At 34.7% G+C, this 26196-nt stretch overlaps 1 protein-coding gene across 2 annotated transcripts; it reads right to left on the bottom strand.

The window, feature by feature from the left end:
* Positions 1 to 24492, bottom strand: LOC123540910 (UDP-glucose 4-epimerase-like). 2 transcript variants are annotated; one of them, XM_045326236.2, is made up of 10 exons: positions 24336 to 24492; positions 10277 to 10422; positions 7952 to 8049; positions 6631 to 6744; positions 5253 to 5429; positions 3635 to 3815; positions 2328 to 2413; positions 1793 to 1870; positions 1350 to 1464; positions 1 to 235 (listed from the first exon to the last, which is right to left on the bottom strand). In XM_045326236.2, the coding sequence occupies exons 2-10, from the start codon at positions 10419 to 10421 to the stop codon at positions 165 to 167; spliced, it is 1065 nt and encodes a 354-aa protein (XP_045182171.2). In that variant the 5' UTR covers position 10422; positions 24336 to 24492; the 3' UTR covers positions 1 to 164. The 2 variants fall into 2 exon arrangements, with proteins under 2 accessions (XP_045182171.2, XP_045182170.2); XM_045326235.2 differs by having other exon boundaries at positions 10277 to 10445; positions 24336 to 24488.
* Between the last annotated feature and the right edge of the window lie 1704 nt (positions 24493 to 26196).

Here is a 26196-nt window from a genome sequence, read left to right as displayed (position 1 = left end):
TGTTTTAGAATAATTTTATTGTTTTATAGCTGTTTTATCAACTCAGAATTGTGTATTGATTTACAACTAAAATAATGATTGAAAATTGATTAAAAGATTTTACACTTCCCCACAAAAGTTACTCTAAGTACGAATTGATGTAAAAGTCCTATTCAGTACATTAATTAGGTAGATTTCGACTGGCCGGATGGATAGCCACCTGGGTTCATACACTGCCATCTCCAAATATCTTCACCTGAAAAATAATAAGATCTACTAAACACTTCTGAAAGATTCACGCATTAAAGCATACATTCACGTACTTTGAAGAAAAAATGATTATGTCACTCTTTTTCTTTGTGCTGTGTCACAAATATTTTTGGTAAAAATGTATTAACCATTTTTTTTCGAACTTAATAGAGTACTCAAAATGACACTCCCAACAAGGGACATGTGTTCGAAGTTGAGGGGTGTCTAAATCAAACACGATAATACGTAACAATACAGGCGCTAATCTTATTATCATACACTACCTCCTCAACTTGTTTTGATCTATATCTAAACATGTACAGCCTCTGCCGAAAAAGACTATACATGTACATGTTTATCTTTCAAAAGACTAAAAGGTATCGCAACATTTTCAAAGTGACTATACAGTATTTGAGGTATATATTTGTTATTTAGTTTACACTTGTCTAATATATGTTCTTTACTATTATATCCAAATTATAAAAATGACATAGGGGTTCCTGATTGGCAGCTGACATTGAATCATTTGCCACTCATCCCTGTGGATTCGAGTGCAGCTTTAGACATCGCGTGAAACAGTCATCCAACTGGCTTGCCGAAACTTGGTGGTTTTCAAAACATCAAGATTTACTAAGAGCATTCATATAAAATAAAAAGAGCCTTTGGCTTGATATTTTGTTAGACCGATGAAAATATTTACCTCTTTTAAGTTTTCAAAATTGAAGTCTATGTGGAAAACAAAGTTTTTTTTCAAAATATATAAAATTTTACAATGCAAAGATTTTGATAAAACATCATACAGTTGTTAACTGAATTGCTGTCCTTTTACTAAGTATTTGCCAATGATTTAAGAAAATTCGCAAATTTAAAGCTGAGTTTATGGCCGAATTTGGATTGTCACAATGTTTGCTTTAGAAAGATAGAAACGATGTCGACTTAATCAATTAACACAAAAGTTGCCGTTTATCTGTGGTTTGACTTACATTTCCTATGCTGGATCTTGGCTTTATTCTTTTTTAAGGATATATGACGTTACGCTATCGTTTCCAGTTTTCACAACGTGCAGAGCTACCTTAATATATGAAATACTACAGGTATGCCGATTTTTTTTTTCAACTTACACATTTCATCAAGGTCTTTCTCCGCCTCCCAGCCTAATTCCTTTTTAGCTAGAGAAACATCCGACCAGAACGTTGGCAAGTCACCTGCTCTTCGAGGTGCAATCTTATATTTGACCTAGATCAAGAACATTATTCAGTTACTTTCAAATCAAATGGTCTCAATATATGATCAAGATGCAAGGTACACGTTGTCTGGTATGAGGAATACCGAAGTCATATTTTTTTCTAATAATAACTCCCAGAAAATGATATTTTATTTTTACAAATTACAGTTATACAGCGAGTGCTCAAAGTAAGATTGTGCAATCTAATCTAATCTTATAGTTTTGATTTTGAGTATAATAATTACTTAATATCACCTTGTAACAAAGTTTTTTGCTTAAAAACAAGTAGACAGCAAGTTAGTTATAAGGGTTATAAAGAAGATATACAAATGTACATACGGTTTTTCCAGAAGCTTTTTCGAAAGCTTTAACCATTTCAAGCACAGAATACGCTTTTCCAGTCCCAAGGTTATAAATCTAGAAGTAGAAATAAAAATTATACTGGATTACAAAAGAAAGAATTTATATAAATTTGAAATACATTCATAAATCAATAAAGTAGTAAACTCTGCAAGGAGATTGCAAGATTCATTAAACGTTCATTGTTGATACAAAGTGACTTTGATTATATTGGGCCATATTCCTCCGGCTTCTCCGAAAATTCTGCATACACTCTGAGTTAGCAGAGCTCCGCAATATTAAGAGCTTGTGCAGGCTGTTATAAGTAAAACCTGGTGAAGACAGTCCAGACATGTGATAAAAAACTTACATTAAAAAGCAGGTCTTGGATATAATAGTATTGGGTAGCATAGGGAGACAATGCATTACTTGACAACTGGAAGATTACTCTAGAATGTTTAGAACACTGTTCTGAGAAGTCAAAGGAATGTCGCCTAGATGGACTGTTTTCATTTACTTCATAAGTGAAAAATACCTTAAGGCCACACTTGTTTTTCACGCTTTTTAATGCTGCAACATGGCCTTTGGCAAGGTCGACAACATGGGTATAGTCTCTAACACCTAAAACACACAAAAAGAAAACATACTGAAGGGCTTCAGTCTTACATTGTATTAAAAGTCAGTAATATGAACAAATTACTACCAGTGTACCATACCATTTGCGCCAAAGCGGCCATCAGTACAATTGAGCAACAAATCCAATAATTGATTCGTTCGTTTAAATTATCCCTACCTATAATTTATAATGTGAACTCGTAACCTCGCAGATCTCGCTTTGTACAGGACTGTTCTGAATTTTATTGTATCATCTAACACAATACGCAAGATGAAGCGGATAATAGTGAACATGCAACATACATAAATATTTCACCGACTGATAACGCGTTATGTACCAGGAATGATACCAGATTGATGCATGGAAATTTCGTAATGAAGCCGAATGACACTGTGTGTGTGCGTACGTGCGTGCGTGCGTGCGTGTCTGTGTGTGTGTGTGTGTGTGTGTGTGTGTGTGTGTGTGTGTTCGGGTTTAACGTCTTTTTCAACAATTTTTCAGTCATATAAACGACGGTGTCCACTTGTAGCAGTGAGCACAATGCCTAACTTTATAGTGCTGCCTCACTGGAATATCACGCCGTAGACACATGACATGATACCCCACCCAGTCACATTATACTGACACCGGACTGACCAGTCCTAGGACCACCCTCTTAATGCTGAGCGCAAAGCGAGGAAGCTACTAGTACCATTTTTTACGTCTTTGGTATGACGCGGCAGGGGATCGAATCCACGACCTCCCGCACTCGAAGCGGACGCTCTACCACTAGGCTACCGAATGACACTATCCACACGTGCATAAAATAGCCCACAGATGATAAAGGTAGCCAGTGTAATACTGTTCACATACAAAGTGTATTCATTGCACGATTCTGTGCATGCACATATGATGCATTCTGCAGATTAGCCAGTCTGATACTTTGTACATATGAAGAGAGATAGAGATTTACTGGCCCGAGCAAATCTTAGTTTTATATTTGAATGCGCTGTTGACTGTACTGTGTGTATAGACTGTACTGTGTGTATAGACTGTACTGTGTGTACATTGCGCAAACAATGCTGCTATGATGTGTTATCTATTCAAGTACTATGAAGGTAGAAGCGGATGACTGACTACTTTGACAAGGAGCCATCTGTAAATACGAAATTTTTTAGTGGATTGCATAACAAGGAATTTTCAGACGACAGAAAAATACATAACAAGCGAAACAACCACTAACTTACCTGTCCCATCTTTTGTTTCATAGTCGCCGCCATAAACGGTAAGGAATTCTAATTCCCCTGCAGCAACCTTGGATATATATGGCATCAAGTTGTGTGGAATACCTATGGGACTTTCTCCTATTCTACCAGACTTGTGTGCACCAATAGGATTGAAGTAACGAAGCATTACTATATTCCATTGCTGATAACGATAAAAACAAAAGCATTACTATATTCCATTGCTGATAACGATAAAAACAAAAGAATTACTATATTCCATTGCTGATAACGATAAAAACAAAAGCTTACTATATTCCATTGCAAATAACGATAAAACCAAAGCATTACTATATTCCATTGCTGATAACGATAAAAACAAAAGAATTACTATATTCCATTGCTGATAACGATAAAAACAAAAGCTTACTATATTCCATTGCAAATAACGATAAAACCAAAGCATTACTATATTCCATTGCTGATAACGATAAAAACAAAAGAATTACTATATTTCATTGCTGATAACGATAAAAACAAAAGCATTACTATATACCATTGCTGATAACGATAAAACCAAAGCATTACTATATTCCATTGCTGATAACGATAAAACCAAAGCATTACTATATTCCATTGCTGATAACATCAAAAACAAGAGGTGAAGTGTGTAAAATTTAGAAATCACATTTCTAATATAATGAATCAAATAGTTTGATAAATTGAGTAATAAGCATGGAAAAGAGATTTACGTAAGAAAGAGCTTGACTATTCGACAAGTAAGTTGAACAAGGGTCTTAACTAGCCAAGACTAATGTAACTGAATTATTTTGTTATAATTTATCATAAAGTAAACATTAATTATGACAATGATATTAAACTGAAAGCAAGAGTTCAACCAAATCAAAATAATGGACATAATTTGAATTAATTTCAACACAAAATTCTCTGACCTGGGAATGTAGGTACATGTATGTTTAAAGGATGTTTCAGTTGTTACTGAGACACCGCGCAAACAAATCTCTTACTGAATTTTCTAAAACGAACAAAAAATACAACTTAGATTAATGTAATTAGTTACTTCAGTAGAGGTGATGACTGGAAAGCACTGTGTGAAGTTGCAGTCTAATATATAGAATTTCCTGAGAAACAGATGGATAGTTAGTTGCAAGCAAAACTTTAACTGTATTTTCTAATTGGGAAAAAGAATTTTGAAGTCAAAAATGTTCATAATACTATATTCACCCGCAAATCATATAACCTGGTCATTTCAGTAGGTTTGAAGACTAGAAATTCTTGGTTGAAGCTCAATTCCAATACATGCAGTGGTAACTGAGATTAGAACTCGCACGTAAACCTAAACCAAGGTGTGACGCCGACGACGATGCCGACGGTAAGGTAAGTAGAACAGCTCTCACTGTTCTGCGAATAGATGAACTTAAAAGGAATTTACTATCAATAAACATGGTGGCCATAGTAAGAAAAAAAAGTTATACTCAATAGCCACCTGAAGAGCTTAAAATGTAACATAGCTTTGATGTAGGTATACTTTACAAATAACTAATGGAGTATGTGAATAAAACAATATTTCTGATATGGAAAGATATGTATGTACTAGTATTACTGTAACAAACCTACTCACCTGATCTGCAGTATATAAGTCTTTCATTATTTCTTCTATAAAAAATTTTGTTTTTCCGTAAGGATTTGTACAACCTCCTGTCTTGTCTGTTTCAACAAAAGGAAGTTTTTCTGGTACACCGTATACAGTGGCAGAACTTGAGAAAATCATGTTGTAGACTTTAAATTCGTTCATCACCTAAAGTAACATTGAAATGTACCTTATAGTATACAACAACTGAAGTAGAATATGACAGATCTCATGAATATTTTCAAAGGAATAAACCATTTTCTCACATTAACTTTTCTGAGAAGTTAAACTGTTGCCTTTGTACTTACATTATATTATAGTTCTGAGGTTTTGTGAATTTACATTTTGTTAATGTTCTGAAACATGAAACTATAGATTTGTTTTAAGATACGTTTTGCTAATGGTATGCACAACCAAATTATGGATTTGTTTTCTTACTCTTTTTATATGTTCTGAATCATGAAACACTTCGATTTTACTCATGTTAAGACTTACTCAGGTTCCGTATAATGAAAGTATAGATTCTTAAGTTACGTTTTCTCATGGTCTGTATCAAAAACTATGATTGTTTCAAGTAACGTTTTTCTCAAGCTTTGTACTAAAATTACGGTTTCAAGACCTTGTCCGTCCGTTTCGCTATACAGATAATATACTGGTAAACTTAGTAACCTTATAGTAAGATTTTGTAATATACATGTACACAGCGCTCTTTTATAATATGTCAAACTTGTGCATTGCATTATAGTACTCCCTCTTCGTTAATCACTATGTTAACAATTTGTTTTGTAAAATTGTTTTATTGTAGAGGCAAGTTTCTGTCTGTATCATTGTATAGGTGGATAATTTACACTTTTCATTACAATAATAGGTTTAAGGTTTTTTACATCTGTTTTTTGCCGTTATAATCTAAGTAACTCTACATATCCAGAGTTACTTAGATTATAACGGCATTCTGTAAAAACAGATGTCGATATAACCCAATCATGTCGCCAGGAGGCGATCCTTTTTCTCGTCAAGACCTGTTCCACTATATCTACATGTCATAAAGAACAGTTTTGTATTAAAAAAAAACTTCTGGTATATTGCTTAAACATAACAACATTAAGGATCAAAATAATTGGAAAAAGCAGAAACATTAATGCATCAAGTAGACAAATAATTTATGAGATACCGTGTTAAAGTGGACAATACTACAAACAACAAGACAATTTCAAACCACATTAACTCAACATTCGGGTGCCCAATTAACGTTTCCATATTTTAGTGACTTACTGTCTGGTTCTGTTGTTTAGGTGAAAAAGGGTTTGGATCGGATAATTCACGCTTGTTCTTCATGTTATGACATTGAGTTTGCAATAATAATGCTTACCTCCAATAGATTAACAGTACCGCCTATGTTGTTCTTGTAATATTGCAGTGGAATATCAACAGATTTACCAACTGCCTTAAATCCGGCAAAATGCATCACGCATGTAATCCGATTCTGAAAAAAACCAACTTCATTTATAAATAATCTTTTTGTCAAAAGAAATGAATTTTCTAGCGGGTTTCATGGCAACGCAATTGTGATTTGTGTGACTCTAGTTAAGTTTGGGTTGTCGATGCATCCAGATATTCTACGTTAGCTGCATCTTCAAATCTACTTCAATCGGGCTTTATTTTATTGTTGCGAAAATATAACGGTCATCATCGCAAAGGGACGCTTTTCCTGGTTAGGTTTGTGCCATTCTTTAAAATGGAGAAATGTGCGTCAACACTGAAGTTGAGCCACACAAAAATGACCAGCCAAACTATGAATTTATCTAATAAATGCATTGGCGACAAAGACCAAAATTTGACCTAACCGAATTGTAGGGATATAACGACTCCTATGAAACATACTGATTCAAAGTTCTTGGTTTGAAGTGTTATCTAACAACTTTCCAGCTTTAATACTGAATAAAAATACCAGATCCATTTCAGAACTTTATTTCAGGCAATGTAGAACAGCTGCGTTGAATTATTGACAGTTCGCAAGTCGGCAAGCTCCAAAATTCTATCACAAACGTGATTACAATCGCTAATAATTTGGTACAAGACATTGCTTGGGAAGTAGATTCTTTTCATATGAAGAATTTATTTATCCAGCTTATAGATGGTCAATGGTACTACTCAGTGCCCTCCAATGCCCGACATACTGGTTAAAGGTCACCCTATGGTCTCTGGTGTGTCTTAAAACCAAACAATAAGAAGAGAAATAAACAAACGTCAAAACATTCTTACAAGTTATTCTGTGTGGCTTTAAAAAGACAGTGGCTACTAAAAATATAATCAAAGCTACGAAACTAAACAAAGTTTGATAGTTAAACAACAATGTATTATGATTTATTTACTATAAACGTTTTGATACATTGTCATAAACAAATAAACAATAAGCTATGTTACATTATTATATCGATTAGTCAAGAAAGCGCTGATATATGAATGTACATTTTACACTTTTCAACTGTCGACAATTGATGCACTTTATGTTAAGATCACCACTTATTTGTAAACGAACTGTAGAAAAATAAAAATATGACAAAATATTATCACAAAATTATCTAAAACTCGACCAGTGTTGTGGTGTGATTCGCATTCATTCTATACATGTACTATGTATATAATTTTAGCCATCTTTTCTGCACTTGCATAAATTATTTGAGACATACCTCTGAGAAAATATTTTTCAGACCCTCTGTATCCAAAAGGTTCACATTATAAGCCGGTACCCTTTTCCCAGTAATTTCTTCAATTCGTTTTAAACCCTCTGAAAATACATTTTGCAGCATATTCAATAGGACATATCCATGGTAATCTTATTGATTAAACACTCGACGAAATTTTCAATCGACCATCTGGCTATTTACAAATCTGGAACAAACTAAAGATTCCACCTTTCTAATATGTACATATTTTTAAGCTTTACACGAAAGAGTATTGAAAATACATGACGAGTTTACAGGAAACATTGGATTAAAGAGAATTCCTATAGTTTTTTTTCCTTTCATAGAAATTTTTTAAATTCACATATATGATATGAAATTTTGTGCTGAAAACAATGAACAAATAAAAACAATAGGTCACCAGGCTCGTTTTTGTGAAAAATTGTTTTGAACACACCCACTGTTGCTGAAACTGCCAGCGATTTTTCAACATTTTCATAATTTTCTGCTTTTTTATAAATACCAACCAAAATATACACCAAGACAGCACGATAAGGTTTTTTTTCTTTTTACAAATTTTATTATATACTTATTTGATATTATAGCCATATCTGTAATACTCTATCCTTACAGTAATTGGTACAAATGAAAACAAATATTGTTTCATATTTACTTTTGTGAACTTTTTTCAATGAAAAATACCCATAGTGAAGAATATTTTTTCAAATATCTTTCATAGAATTTTTTCCTGTTTTTCTTGTGTATAGATAATTGTATTGTGAACATAAAAACGGCTAAAAGTGTATGGGTCACCAGGCTAAATTTTATGTTAAGACCGCTAGAATACAACACCTGTTAGGACGGAAAGTGGCGCGAACCTGGCCAAATTGATTACATGTATGTGCGCTAGAAGTTAAATAAAGTTTTAAAAATTCTTAATTCTTTCTATAATTGAATACTAAATAATCTGAAAGGTGATATTGACTTATCAGTACTAAGTCAATTATCTTACATTATATGAACAACACTGTCTTTGTACTAAAATGCGATGTGAAACACAACCACAAAAATAGCAAGTTACTTGTCAGGCATGATACTTGGCAATACAACATAAACCAGTATCAACATTTGATTACTGATAAAACTTATCAAAAAATGTTATTTCATTCAAGAAACCTCATGTCTAAGATTGTAACATGTTTCGACAAATCTTGACTTCAGTTCAGTTTTCCATAGAAAGTGTCGGCTGCGCAGAAAGATGCGCATAAAAAACTATAGGAATTCCCTTTAAAGCAGATGACCTCACAGGATCTTTAAGCTCATTTCTCATCACTGTACCAGTATTTAGGGTATGTATCTGTGACAGTATTTCTGCAGACCTCTTGCCAGGGTCAAACGCTTGTCCGCAGTTCAGTTTAAACAGGTTATAATGTTTTAAAAAGTAGGAAATGTGCCCACTCTGTCTAAATTTGCAAACGATGGATTCTTGACTTTGGAGAAGCCAAAATGCATTAGTGTATTTGTAACATTCAAAGGCCCTGACAGATTACGCGGTATTAAAATACAAACTGTACCATTTTGACATTGTTAATGGTTTGTAATTTTTGCTTACGATGGTGACGTTATTTACAAACTTTAACAACTGAACTACTTATTTGTTATAATAAAATGTTCTGTAATAATTATGCATTGAATATACTGAGATTTAAAATTGATATATAATTGTAGACTTATTAAATTGCTCCTAACAAGCCAAAAACAGGTGCCCGATTAGAATATTTTGTTCGAGAACGGCGGTCACAAGTTCGCTCCCAGCCTGACGGTAAAATCCATTGCTTGGCGCTTATCATCAATGCTTCTGGGACAAATTGTGTATGAAAAGAACAGGAACCACCCACTGTTTAACCATTGTGATCGTAAAGGGCAACCAAAAAGGTCTAAAAACGTTTTTCTGCATATCTTTGGTTTCAGCAGGTTCAATATCCCATATCTTTATTTCGATATAAATGAGATGTAGAACCAAATGTTTAGTCTCGTTTACCGCAATTTAACGTGTAACGTATTGGCGCGCCGTAAAACCTAAATCAATATCACTTTTGCACAAAACAAAACTGGAATACTCAGGCCTGGTAACGATGAACACCATCATGTGGTGCTTACAGTGATAAATATAAGCTGCATGACATGTTTCACTTTTTAATTAGTACAAACTTGCGGATAAAAGAAAGAGCACGAATGCAAAACAATACGAAATAAGTTTTCTAAAAATCCTTAAACAACAATAATTAAGAAGCTTACTTGATGTGAAAAAAAAATCAACCATGTTCATACCCATAGTGGCATTAGCCAGATTATCCACGACCACCACATCATAACCCTCATTGAGTAACTCGACCACAGTATGTGTCCCAACATACCCAGCACCTCCAGTCGCTAATATGCATCCTTTTGACGACATACTTCCTTTTGACGACATACTGTTCAAATATGAAAATAAACCCTAAAAGAGATGAATGTAAATGTTAAACAAGAGATGCAAAGTATTGATTAACATGAAATCTATAAACTATAATGTCTCATATGTTGTTTAACTTCTAAAATTAACTCGCCAGAAAAGTAAAAATAGTTTTCCCCGCCGCAGGCCGGTATTGATTTCACCTTTACTTCCTGTAAATGTCTGGGGTGGAGGTCATTTAACAGCTGATTTAAACTGTACGTATTGATTGGTGGATGATAAATTCCACAGGTTTTCGAATGGAATAGATAATATTTTCTTAAGGGGTGTAGGTGCTCTGTGCTGTATTGTTAATGACAGTTTAATCCGTTGCAAGACTCCTGTGGAAATAGCTTACGTCATAAACCTGGATCCCCTCGGTAGCGAAATTGCGGCAGAGTTCAACCACTGCCGCTTTGATACGGAGTGATCTCCCGTAAACGATTTACAGTCAACTCGTCCCCTAGTCAACTCGTCCCCTAGTCAACTCGTCCCCCTGTCAACTCGTCCCCATTTTGGTCATTTCGTCCCCCACGCTTCGGCCCCTCCTTTTTAGTCTTATGTTTTGTCAAAGTTTCCTAGATTATGATTAATATAATTATGATGTAAAATATGTGTTCTGTAAAATATGTTCTACATAAAAAAAAACATGAAAAGTTTACTTTAAAAACTACACTTTGTTTTGCTTTTATAAATACCCTATGTAAAAGTGCAGAGTGCATGCACGTTTCGTAGCTTAAAGTGTGCATTGATTAATGCGGACATGTATCTTTTTAGAGATACTTCTTCCAAATGTTGGAAGTGTCCATTGCTGATAAATTTTCACAGAAATGTCGAAAAGGTGACTATGTGTGCATTCTACATCAGCTATAGCACATTTGGAAATATATAAAGTAGTCGAAAGTGGCCTATTTCATTTTCTCTCTAGCTACGCTCGTCCGAAAATAAAACATTTCTTGTTTATACAGTGAATAAGATAAAGAAAACAACACTGAAAACGGTTTCAAAGATTGCGGTGCTTTATTGATCTTTATCTTATGACAACGGTGATACGAGTTAATACAAACTAGTATATATATTAATATAGAATTAACATCTAGAATTAAATAACTGTTTGAATGTGTGTATAAAATATCATCAAATATCGACATTATACAATTCTAAGATTAACCATTGTATGAACTTAATACCCCAGTCACACATACGGCGCAGTTAGCTACGTCTAGCCACGGATAGAAGCGTAGTAATCCGTATCGATCCGTATCGATCTATACCTGAGCCGTACCTTAAAGTAGTAATCCGTATCAATCCGTACCAGTCCGTACGGCTCAGGTACGGATCGATACGGATTACTAAGTTTCTATCCGTAGCTAGACGTAGTTATCCGCGCCGTATGTGTGACTGGGGTATTAGAAACAGAAAAGTTTTACGACTCCTGTCGAAAATATTAAATGTTCAGTAACTACAAATCGTTCATAAATTGAAAATGTTTTAGCTTTCCTTTTTTTTTTGGGCAAAGTTTGCAAAAATTTATTTTGTTAACATACTTTTTAATGCCAGTTCTATATGTTTTCTTATTGTTTCAACTCGCCTCGCTCGCCAACGTGCATTTACTTAAAATATAAGTTGTCACAAATGCAGATAATCTGAATGCAAAACAATTATTACTGTACAAAAAACAGCGATGTTTAAACTGTGGCACAAGATTGACATCTGAATGCATACAATATAAATATAGTACATGTCGATGTAGCCTGGGAATCCAGTCTGACAATTTTTAACTTTTTTTTCTACCTGCAAGTTGATAATATCAGAAACTCGATGAATGCTAATTAACACAAATTAGCGCATAGATATTAGGTATGGTTGCTTCTGGCAAAGCACGAATATTATTTCATTTGCATAGACACATATACAATGTGAGCGCTCAACAAGTTGCTTAAAAAGATTCTCCCACTTCTGTACATATGAGCCGCACCATGAGAAAACCAACATATTGCGTTTGCGGCCAGCATGGATCCAGAACAGCCTGTTCGCTTTCAAAGCCTATTGCAACTAGAGAAACCATTAGCGAACAGCATGGATCGTGATCAGACTGCGCGGATGCGCAGGCTGGTCTGGATCCACGCTGGTCGCAAACGCACTATGTTGGTTTTCTCATGGTGCGGCTCATATACCATGGCGGATGAGTGTCCTAATCTGTATGGATCCACATGACACACTGACTATGATCTTAAGCTCGAAGTGTAGTGAATATGAATCAGGCGGTCTCATTGCTTTTACTTGTTTGTTTAAGGTTTTCTTAGCTAATTTGTATTGTTGTTTAAATCAAACCGCACAATGTCATGTTATGAAATTTATAAGCTTCCCTAAACTATCTAGATAACTTCCTCGCATGAAAGAATTCAACATCCCTTAAAGTTCTGATTCTACAACGTTGTGGTGCAATTGAGTGAAAATCCGCAACATCAACCACTAAGCCACGGCAGACCCGCTGATAGACATACCAGCCACTACACAGGAAGCATTTTCCCGACCATTTACACATTAAACTAGACTAGAACTAAAAAGCATTCATGATGTATACGTTATAAGGAATGTATTAATAATGCAAGGCCGAAAAATGGCGATAAAACAGGTAAAAACACGTAGATGGCAGTTGACCTTTCTGCGCAGGTGTACAGCTATTGCTTTTTTTCAATTTCTTGACGTTTAAAATATTGACAAGTTCATCTAAATGCTGTATGAATTAATATTGATTGTTCATTACAACCGAATACGTCCGCTGCTTTGTGATTTTTACAACGCAAAGTTGACATATTCATTAATTAAGAAGAGGTCTCTTCAGCCGCATCAGAAACAACTGAAATTTTGTATTGTTTATAATTCTGTTGAAGGTTTCTCTGACAATGCAAGTTAAAGTCTTGAAATACATTCCAGAAGTTTCTTGGAGAAGCCCCTAACTCCCATCTGCACCCTCCCGCACCTTCTTCCACTCGCCTATATACACACCCATATTCTTTTGTCAGTAACTCCTGTGCAGACTGATTTGACAACAATAATACCTAGACGCACCTAACTAATTTCGCGCCATACGTGTTATTTATGTTTATTGATTTCTTGAATAGTTTTTAAGGCCCGATAATGCAAAAATGAAAAACTGATTAAAGACCCATGATAAAGTAAAATAGAGAAATTAAATTGAAGATTGGAGCTTCTTCTTTTTTGTCATATCATACCAGGAATGGAGTATTTGTGTTGTTATCATTTGTTTCATTGTTTAGCATAATGGTTGGTTTGTATACATATGCTGTCCTACCCAAAAGTGGCCGCTCGCGTTCCTGAAATAATGTATGCACTGTAAAAAGTTAACGTTAATTTTACGGTATTTGCATTTTCAGTCTGCATAATTTACGGAGTAATAATAAGTAAAAATGTATTTACTTGTTTAAATCAACAAAGAAATACTTTTAAACTCTTATAGACAATGAACATTTTATACCCCACTGGCAAAGACGTCGTACGGTTTATTATGTTCTTGGTGTACGTCAACAGACGCCAGTGTCTGCAGTTATTACATATTCGTTCATAAACTCCGTTTAGTTACACGTCATTATTTCACCATATTGACATTTAGATCTCATATCGGTTGCCTGATGTAATTTGTGGCGTCTTTTTGTGTTGTCGTGTTTAAAAGTTATTTAACGACGATAGTTTCAATTTTACATAGGCTAAAGAAAAACTTTATACCATTTATACGAGAATCGTAAGTGTAGATGCGTATAAAACAAAAAGATTCATACATTCGTATCGAGAAATATGTACTCGTTCTTACGAGGAATATTATTGCTCTCCTAAATCCGTGCATTATTTCCGCTGCATAACTCGTGCATATTTCATGATGCAAATCTAATAATCTATCATTCGTGTTGAATTTGAATATTCCCATTAGACAATGGTACAGAGTTGAGATATCACCTAATTTTAACTTTCAATAGACTCAATCAAAGCGAGTCTGCTGTCAATGTTTTGCTTGGTTGCATTATATGCTTCAAAAGGATCTTCTTACAGATTTGATTAACTCTCACAACAGCAATTTTAATTGCCGTTTGGTGGCTGTAAAATATATTCTGTACTTGGATCCAGAGTTGTTATATGTTCTGGTCCTTTGGGAGCATAGAGTCCATTCAGTACCTGTGTAATAGAGTTTTACTGAAGCCAGTGCTAGGGTACATGAGGGGTGTTACACCTTCCGTTACCTCTAATGAACAGACTCAATCAACCCGAGTTGCATTCTATGCTTCTGAGTGGTGTTCTTAAAAGATGAAAATGGAAATCTGCTGAATATTTTTTTAATGTTTAAAGATTGTTATCAGACTAAGGCTTTTTATTTTTCTTTAAATAATGAACATGTTGCATGCGCATGTCAGTACTTTTATAAAAAAAAATGAAGGATCAATAACTGTTTTCTGAACTTTTTCCAAATCGGAAAATCACAATTTATTTAAAACTGAGTGTACTCAAGCAATATACCTAGGTTGTGTATATGATCTAAAACATTGTAAAGTATTATGAAGATTCCAATGTTCCTCACATAAATTAGCTATCAATGTTTTTGTACCAAATGAAATATGAATCGAATTGAAACAGAATATCATTTGTATTAGCGTGTCCATTTTATATTCATTTAAGGCAAACGTGATTACCGACATGTCATTGTACTTGGCTTAATAATGTATAAACAAGATCAATTCATTAATGAAATCTACTAATTACTTAGGAAAGCGTGGCACAGTGGCACGTTTATTTCTTTTAACTGATATGGGCGTACAAATTTGTCGTTCATAGAATGATCTGTCAGTATCGAAATAGTAGTTCTTGATAGACAACTGGTTCACTCATTGTACTAATGAACAGAACAGATATTTATTCAAGTCGTATGCATATACAGCATATTGACATTACTGAGTAAAAATTAAAGCATGCACAGTAATAACAAACTGGCTCAATAACGCATACATGTCTCATTTAGTGAAATATAAGGTCATGTAATTATGCGAGAGTGTTTCTCAAGATTGAATAACTCCTGTCTTTTCTTGAAATGTTTGGTTAGGTATAATGCCACTTTATGCAATAAACGTTTGTTATCTGTGTAACAGGAGCGGGAAAATGTGCAGCCCGATACATGACTCGAATCTACGACCTTCTGCTTGCAAGTCAGATGCTCTACCAACTGAGCTAATCAGACAATCGATATCATAGACAAATTATATACATTATATACACATTGCTACATCTGATTTTAAAATGAACATGTTAATATCGAATTTTTCATCTGACACTGTTTTCCTAAATGATTAGTACATGTATACCGAAGAATGCAATAATCATTGTATAACTTAAGTACATAGCGACACAACAAATAAATGAAACTAGAGTAAAAACACGAAAATTTGGTTTATTTGACAATGAATAGCTCTCAATATGATAATAATAAGAAAGGCCTCTTGGCGGGGATTGTAATCTTATATTTATATTTATATAAATACTTACAATGGTTTTATTTTTAATGTGCTATGACCGCAACATTGATTATGTATGTCATATTGACATCACAGAGAAATATTTATTATACCGTTTATATCATTATAATTATTATTATCATCATTATATAAAAATGGTAATTGAACTATTATACAATGAATTTAAAATTACATTACGGTAATAAGATACATAACGTTTAAAATTAAAGGTAAGCAGATCAAAACATAAAACAAAATACAATAGCGTAAACAAAATAACTAGCCTATCAAAGACACCGCTAACAGCAGAATAGAACAGAAGATATCCTACATTTTGAACAGACAGAATTAACCAGTATGATGCCTGTGAAATGCTTCACAGCATGCAAACCATCCCGGATGATTGGGTCAATCCCCACCTGAACTGTCCAGAGAACATCTATGATACATCCCAAAGAAAAAAACACTGTTTTATATTACTCTGCCACACTAGAGGTCTTGATTAGAGTTATTGATTGGCCGGCAAAGGACCTACATTATTATATGGAATCAATTTTACCTATTTTCGTCACGAAGCAACAAAAATCGGGATCGATCCCTCTACGGTAACATGCGATATACCGAATGAGATGTATATCATCGAATTAAAAAATGTGTACTTCCGGCAAGCGCACAGAGCGTCTGACTTCGAATTTTTTGGAAGAATACGCTTCTTCTTTGTTCAAAATAAGCGTCCACATAACATGTCCGAACCGCAACGTCTTGCACATCAGTACAACTATTAACAGTGTTTTTATTTAAATTGATAGGGAATCGATCTGCGCGAAGCGACGAAAATCGGGATCGATCCCTGTACGGTAACATGCGATATACCGAATGAGATATTTACTATCGACTTAAAACATGTTTACAAGTTTCGGTCCGTGCCGTCATTAGACAGTTCTTTTCAAATGTTACGGGATGAGTAGAAGTCGGATCGATTCCTGATTGAAGCAGTGCCTTATTTCATATAATTAGTACTTTTGAATTGTTTATTTAATATTTTTTCTGTATCGTATAACAGATATGTTACCGTCAAATTTCAAATTGAATTTGCCAGTTACATATTTGACTTGACTTCACTCAGTAACGACTTGTTTTCTCTTGAATTTTATTACAGCATACTCAATAGAATACGTTTATAAAATCTAGTAATATTCTAATCCCGAGTAATTTGATATTATAGGAGTTTTCTCAGTATCATTTGAAATATTGTATATTACCTTATATTGGTGTCGCTATTGGTGGTAAAGGTGATTTTTGTTTGAATTTATACTTTAAGGTATAGAAAAGTATATATTCGGAAAGGAAGACGTATTCATTCTCTGGTATTCTGTCACACAACGCTGAACTCTTGTAAATTGTAGTAGTTTTGATTTTTCATTATCTCAGCAATTTTTCTTAGGTAAAATATGGATATGTAAGAATGTTTAGGAAGCGTTTTCATTACATGTATAATCAAATGTGTTTTTTTATTATTATTGAACTATGACAAATGTTGCGGATAAATTTGTATTGTATAAAAGATCAAAGGAATTTCGTACAAAATGATGATTGACAGTTGTTCACTTGCTTATAAAGATCAAACAAAAGTTGAATAGAAGTTGTCTTTTACTTTTAGAAGCAAGTAAAAAAACATATATTCGCCATTTTATCAATATCCTTTGATGTTCAAGATCAAAGGGTCCTTCATACCTACCTCCTATTGTTTCTAATTCAAACCCAAGATGTTACTTTCAAATCAATAGTAAACTTAACGTCTTCGCTGCTTTAAGCATGTGTTTTTGATTTTAACACTCCTATTTCAATATTTTTGTTTCAATTTCGCTGTTCTAACATATTTAATCTATGTGGCAAATACTGTTGCGAAGCAAGACTTCAACACTGCAGCCCACGCCCAAATCCTTCAGCAATTTGGCCAAACAGTTGCCGATGACTTGTACCCAGATGTGACACAACTTCATACATTCGTCTAAAACATTATTTTAGCCAGCTGTATATTGCAAAGGGCATATTGTAGCATCTGAGATTTGAAGGATAAAGTAAGGTGATCCAGTTCCAGAGGGCATGCCTGACATGATAATATCTACTATCACAGGTAATAAAAAAAAACTTAGCGTTTTTAACCTGTTGGGTGTATTTTTATTCTCAAGCCACGAATCAATGTGCCAGACCATTTGAAAATGGATTATCAGACTGAAATTATGGCAATTTTGTTAATTGCCAAAGAAAAACAGTGAACGATCGGCTCATTTATCTTTATTGATCGTTTTAGTATTAAATCAACTGTAAAGATAACGCTATCTTAACCAAGTCGTTTATACATGTACTTAATTCAATTGAATTGAAACTTTTGTAAATATTTACCGAAACTTTGGTAATTAGGTAATTAGTCTCCTCGAGGCCCTCGAGGCCACCACACGGCTAACAGATTCATCGCCGAATACGTTCCCATGTTTGCTTAAGGATTCTCTTCGTTTGTACATTCAGGTTCATGCATGTTTAAACCTTGCCTAATCATGCACGCATGGAATAAATCCTCAAAATTTATACAGCTTCATATTGGTTTGAAAAAGCATAATAAGTTCTGATTTCTTCATGACCCACAAACAACAACAACAACTCGTAACATACATAGGTAGTCCTCTTAATGACCTTGTCAGAAATGTAGGTCACACTCTATCCCAACTCATAGAAACCATCAAATATTTACATGTAACTACCACAGAGTCGATGTAAATATTTCTTTCTGACAAGGCAAAAGAGAAATATGGATTATTGGATATAAGATAATTAAGCGATTAATGGAATTTTGAGCAATTTAAATACAGGGTGAATCTGAAAAAAATAGTCTAATCTTTATATAAAGCACCTATTTAAGAGAACTAAGCCATGTCCTATTTACGTGTGGTTTAAATATTGTGCTAATGCTGAAGACGAAAATGAGACTAGCAGTTTGTAGAAGCATGCAGTCTCTGTTCTCATCGTACGTATCTTATATTTAGATGAGGGAGTGGCGGTCTAGTGGTGAAGATGCCGGTCGCCAAATCCGGGAGTCGTGGATCTGATCCCTATTGGTGGCTCAAATAAGCTTAAAGCCTACATCACAATCGAGATAAGATTAAGGTAGTTCTGCACGTTTGATAAACCGGAAGTGATGGCGTAACGTCATTTATCCGGTAAACGTAGAATAATGCCTGGATTCGGTGTACGGAAACAAAAGTCAGTATATGAATTAATGGAAACCAATGAGTAAATTCATTAAAATGACACTGTCACTATCTTTCTAAAGTTAAACTATGATAGTAAAACATCTGACACTTTAATAATTCAAAATAATCTCTTAAAATTAGCTTGAAATAGGCGGTTCATTTTAATCATAGCCAGATATCTCAAAAGTAAGCACACGGACCTATACATTTTATTTCACCATATTATAGTCCAAATATTTATTTACGATTGTGAGAAGTTTCATTAAAATCTACATTGTAGAAAAAATTCTATTTGCGAAAATGTTATGAAAGTTGCGATTTTCCCATAGACTCCCATTATGAAAAATTGCGTGAGGTCGAAATTTTTCAAATCAGTCTAGCAAAAAATCAAGCACACGACCCTGTCTTTTTTATTTGCTGAATTGTCTTTGTATATTCCGAAGTTTTGAAAAATCAGAGTTTAATCAAATTCTACATTGTAGAAAAAAATTCGATCCTAACGTGCAGAACTACCTTAATCAGTTTTAACTGAATTTAGATGAGCCGCGCCATGGGAAAACCAACATAGTGGCTTTGCGACCAGCATGGATCCAGACCAGCCTGCGCATCCGCGCAGTCTGGTCAGGATCCATGCTGTTCGCTAACGGTTTCTCCAAATGCAATATGCTTTGAAAGCGAACAGCATGGATCCTGACCAGAGACTGCGCGCATGCGCATGCTGGTCTGGATCCATGCTGGTCGCAAAGCCACTATGTTGGTTTTCCTATGGCGCGGCTCAGATGAGATTTTAACCTTAAATTTTGTTCTTGTCACTGTTTATAATTGTTTATTTATTACCGTAGATTTATTAAATTGGTAGGTTGTTTTTATTTACAGGTTAAATACAGAGCCATGAGGTCACAGTTCAGAGGTGATCTTTAACCCTTACCCTGCTAAATTTCTATAATTTACTTATCCATCTTTCAATTTGGACAGAACCATTAACTGCTAAAAGGATAATCAGGCTGATCATGATCTACACTGGCCGTAAAGGCAGAATCAACCGTGTTCAGCATGCTAAGGGTTAGCACAAGTTTGACTGTATAGGATAAAATCATTATCTGACTCTGTAGCTTCTGTCATTTTCTAGATAGACACCTGCTCAAAGGCACCAGTATGGTAGTTCGCATACAAAAAAATATATGAGCCGTGCGATGAGAAAATCAACATAGTGGGTTTGCGACCAGCATGGATCCAGACCAGCCTGCGCATCCGCGCAGTCTGGTCAGGATCCACGCTGTTCGCTAATGGTTTCTCTAATTGTAGTAGGTTTTAAAAGCGAACAGCATGGATCCTGACCAGACTGCGCGGAAGCGCAGGCTGGTCTGGATCCATGCTGGTCGCAAACCCACTATGTTGGTTTTCTCATGGCACGGCTCATATCTTTTTCAAAAACCATTCGCTATTTTACACTAGCATCGAAATTTGTACTATGGGACTTTATGAGTTACTGGAACATTCAAATTTTCCCATGACAAAAGCAGTCTGTGAGACAGCCCTATTGACAAATTTGTAAAAAAAAAATGTTTGTTAAAAGTAAGACTTTGTACAATAAGAGAGTTAAAAGTTTCTGTGTTCTACACTTCCCTGCCTGAATGGCCCATCCCACTTGCTGTCAAGACAATTCGGACAACCGACAACCACTAAGTAACAGACAGGTTCGATTTGTACATTGGTGGTGCATGATATTTTTAACAATTTGCATAAATCTTGCCAATGACATTAATATGGTACATTCGAAGAACGCTAAAAACCAGTCTTGCTGTTTGTATTATAGATATGTGCATGGGTGATTGTCAGCCGAGAACAATTTCTTACGATAGGTGATGACTGTACAATGTACTTTACAATGTACATGTAATTGGAAGGATGACTTTACAATGTAATTGTAACTGAAAGGATGACTTTACACTGTACTTGTAAATGGAAGGATGACCTTACAATGTACTGGTAACTGGAAGGATGACCTTACAATGTACTGGTAACTGGAAGGATGCCCTAACAATATACATGTAATTCGAAGGATGACCTTACAATGTACATGTAATTAGAAGGATGACCTTACAATGTACTGGTAAGTGGAAGGATGACCTTACAATATACATGTAACTAGAAGGATGACCTTACAATGTACTGGAAATTGGAAGGATGACTTAACAATGTACATGTAACTGGAAGGATGACTTTACAATGTACATGTAATTGGAAGGATGACCTTTCAATTTACTTGTAATTGGAATGATGACTTAACAATGTACTGGTAACTGGAAGGATGACCTTACAATGTACTGGTAACTGGAAGGATGACCTTACAATGTACTGGTAATTGGAAGGATGACCTTACAATGTACTGGTAATTGGAAGGATGACCTTACAATGTACATGTAATAAGAAGGATGACCTTACAATGTACTGGTAAGTGGAAGGATGCCATTACAATATACATGTAATTGGAAGGATGACCTTACATTGAAAGGATGACTTTTCACTTTACATGTAATTGGAAGGATGACCTATCAATGTACTTGTAACTGGAAGGATGACTTTACAATGTACCTGTATTATCATTATTATTATTATTATTATTATTATACCAGATTTATACAGCGCCCTTTTCATGATCAATTTCACGTTCAAAGGCGCTTTACATAGTTAAAAGGCAGCCACACAGGGCGCATAATTCATCCTCTACTAGTACAGACACAGAGCGATCTGACCAGAGGGACAGAGTGAGACAAAGCCCCCATGACAGTGAGATCAGAAATCAAATACAGGCTTGTCCGGCTAACTTAGCCTAGCTCGTTGCGAATAGACAGTCTGGTTCTTTAACGTGCCCAGTGTATAGCACTGATACACGCAAGGATTGCCTGGGTTCCTGACCAGTACACCTCTAGTTGGGTGGGAAACACTGGAAAGCGTTTCTAAAAATTCCCGAATAGCTGCCGGGGACCGAACCCCCGACCTCAGGATGGAAGGCCAGTGTGCAAACCACTGAGCTATCCGTCCACCCACTTGTAATTGGAAGGACGACCTTACTATGTACTTGTATTTGTACATAGTCTATGTTCATGTAATTGGAAGGATGACCTTTCAATGTACGTGTAATTGGAACGATGATTTTACAATATACTTGTAATTGGAAGGATAACTTTACAATGTACTGGTAATTGGAAAGATGACCTTTCAATGTACTTGTAATTGGAAGGATGACTTTACAATGTACATGTTATTGAAAGGATGACCTTTCAATGTACTTGCAATTGGAAGGATGATCTTTCAATGTACTTGTAGTTGGAAGGATGACTTTTCAATGTACATGTAATTGGAAGGATGACCTTTCAATGTACTTGTAGTTGGAAGTATGACCTTTCAATGTACATGTAATTGGAAGGATGACCTTTCAACAGTTTGTAGTTGAAAGGATGACTTTACAATGTACATGTAATTGGAAGAATGACCTTACAGTATACTTGTAACTGGAAGGATGGAGAGGCTTTAGCATTTGTTCAGTTTTATTTTGAATGCTATATGTTATATCGGCACTGTTGTATGGCGGCTTTCGAGCTTTTCTAGCATTAATGATGGAGGACTACAGATGACCCTCCGGGCGGTATTTAAGTCACGCGCGACCTTCTCTGTAGAAATACCGACCTTCAGCAAACCAGTTGGATATCTTGCTAACATGACGACCTAGCATGACTTCAACCCACACAGGCGAGGGGCAGTTATCCGAAGCCAGATACCTAACCAATTCAGCCACGAAGACCACATAAACTCGATCATGTAATAATTTGACGAGACATAGGGACAGCGGTTACGCAGATCTCGAACCATGTCACTGGTTCCAAGATAAAGTCGTACATTGTTGTTTTAATGCATGTCGTCTGCTCTATACGTACTTAGTTTTACAGTCGCCGTTGTGTAATTGAAAATATCAATTTGTTCATCAAAATTTTTATATTCTAAGAATAAGGATGATGTAAACTTCACGATTATCTTACTTTAAAGTATTACTACTTTCTTTCTTTCTTTTTTTTTTTTTTTTTTTTTTTGTAAAGTTGAGTTTTGATTACATTTCGGTAAAGAGTTGTGCAAATGTCCAAACTGAAAACAGAAGGTTTGAATTTTGAGAAAACAATTTCCAGTCTGCTCGACATATTGCTCACAGTTATTAACTGTTGGTTTAACATTGTGTTCTAAATCAATACAAAGTAACGAGAAATAATTAAATAGTGTTCATTTGATATTCAGCGCTCAATAATTTTCTAAAATCTAAAATACAATATGTTTATACGGTTGTTAATGGGTTTTTTTTTTGACTTGCCGTTCTTTCTGAAGAGCTGAAGTCATACCTGTATACCCTTTAGCGTATACAGGTGAAAAGTGGAAAAATCTAGACATAAGCAGGTTTAGAATTATAAGGATTAAATTAATCTTTTCTGGAATTCATGCATGTGGAAACTCTGCCTTATGTTGCACATATTTAACATATTTTTTTTGGTTGCATGAACATAAGAAACAATCAATGCAATCCCGACACGTGGCGGTTATGAATAAGCTTAGACACGCACGCACGCACGTACGCAAGCGCTTTAATTTTGCGTTACGTCTTTACACCACAATGGCCACAAAATGGAAATGCCAAAAGTTGTTAGTGCTATAATTTGTATTTCATCATATTGCTTTTGCAAATTTTATTGCGCATAACTTGTGATTTACAGCAGACTGTTGGCACATACAATGAGACTCTTACTAAGCAAACTAATTTAAAAAATAATAAAAGAAAGAAAAGAAAAGTACCGTCCCACCGACACAGTATTTTTCACATAATTTTATGTTACTGAATCCAGACTGGATCTAAATATGTATTTAGTTGCAGATTCAGAAGCGCATTCCCGAATTAACTTTTTTCTACAAAACAGATTTTTTCATAGTTTTTTTCTGCTTTCTTATATGTAAGAACGATGTTCTAAATATATAAACGCAAGCAATAGAATTATAGAATCTCTATTAAGATGCTTTTATTCCTTTTCAAATAATATTTAAATATAAAGCGAAGATAAATATATAAATTAATGACTTACCTTATGTATGTATTCTTTTTATTCCACGTAGATCCGTTTTCGCTTAATGCAATTTCAGAAAGAAAATATATTATTTATTTCTTAAACACGTCGCATGTAAGCACGTGATTAACACGACATCAAAGAAGGCAACAGGTGTCAGCCAGTTTAACAAAGTATGTAAGTAAAAGTATAGGAATGAAATGTTCATTTGAACAGATAGTAAAACACACAGGGGGTTGTGTGTGTTTCAACAAGAAAAAATATTATAGTTAAAATTTATAACATATTACAAGCGTTGCTTGATACTAAGATTAAACTTAGTACATGTATTAAGGTTTAGCTAAGTCTTTATTTTTAAGCTTACTGTAGAAAAAAAGTGATTAAAGTCAACTTAATTAGCGGTGCCAAATCAATGATCCACCTCTTTTACTAAAAACTGGACACACGCCTTTAAATTGTTTATTGTGAATAAAAGCGCTTTGGAAACGGACTCTAGCTCAAATGTCAACATAATGTACTTGCAATTATGCATTCAATTATGGAAATATCAATGCAAACAAAAATGTTTTAGTTATGTTTAAATTGGCCATTCAAGTAGCGTACTGCTAAAATACAGTGCCTTAAGATTTTTTTTTTAAATATTTCAAGTGATGTAGCCTACTTTTGAGTAATGCTAACGGCAGTTCATTTCACAGTTTTGTACCAACAGTACAGAAATTTCTGTCATTAATGTATGGAACATGCGGCTTCGCCGCAAGCGAAAATTTAAGAACTGGTATGTATACGAGTCTTGCGTGGACAACAAGCGGATTTTCTGTTTTATTTAATGTTTTTCAATGGTTTAACCCATTTTACATTAAATATTTTTCACCCACTGTAAAGTATAACTGACATTGATCGCTGTGAAATTACCAGTTATTTCTATTTCAGTGATGATTCGAAATGCGTTGTACACAGGGTTTCGTTTTTTGATTCACAATTCACTCTTATATTTTCAATAACTGTCTGAAAACATGTAATGTATGTATATATATATACGTATTTATACATTTTTCGCCATAGGTGTATTAAGTTTGCGTTGATTATTGTAAGGGCGCGGTGCCTTTAGTACTTTTAACATATATATACGTAAGTTGCATAGTATGCAACGTAAAAAGAAATGTACGCAATGTTTTGTGTCATTCAAATCAAGTGTTGTTGTTGTTGTTCTTGTTGTTATCATTGTTATAAACACTAATAATCAACGAAAATAAGTTTAATGTTAATTAAAACGTTCCTACAGAGCTGTCACACATACGGCACCGATCCTTACCTTATTTTGATGATTTTTTTTCTAGATAGTTATTATTTGTCATCAACAAGTTCACAATCAGACATAGTCACTGATGTATTTATTTTTATCTATCCAGAAGATGGTTGATGTCCTGACTGGAGTTCACTGAATTGCGAATCTATTCGGATCGGCGCATGCTGTTATAAACAATAGCTATTTTCTTAAAGATGATACTTCGATGTAAATAAATATATTAACACAACGTCGTTTGCCAGCACTGGAAATTTTAGTTTGGAGCTTCCATTCAGATCAAGGGTCGAAGCGAACTCAAATTCTTCTTTTTGAAAATTTGAATTTCGATCCTCAAGCTGTTTAAAATTGGGCTATGGAGCGTCCACTAATTGCTAAATCCGTACTATACTCGTCTACAAAACGCTTAAAAAGACCATAGAAAAGTGAAGTTAATATGAAGCAATAGCTAAATGAATATAGATCACCAAGTCGTTTGGAATGGTCTTAAAGGGAATTCCGATAGTTTTTTATGCGCATCTTTCTGCGCAGCCGACACTTTCTATGGAAAACTGAACTGAAGTCAACAATTGTTGA

This window comes from Mercenaria mercenaria, chromosome 16, assembly GCF_021730395.1.
Source record: "Mercenaria mercenaria strain notata chromosome 16, MADL_Memer_1, whole genome shotgun sequence".
In the NCBI taxonomy this organism is placed as follows: Eukaryota; Metazoa; Mollusca; class Bivalvia; order Venerida; family Veneridae; genus Mercenaria; species Mercenaria mercenaria.
This window is presented reverse-complemented; position numbering and strand designations above follow the sequence as displayed.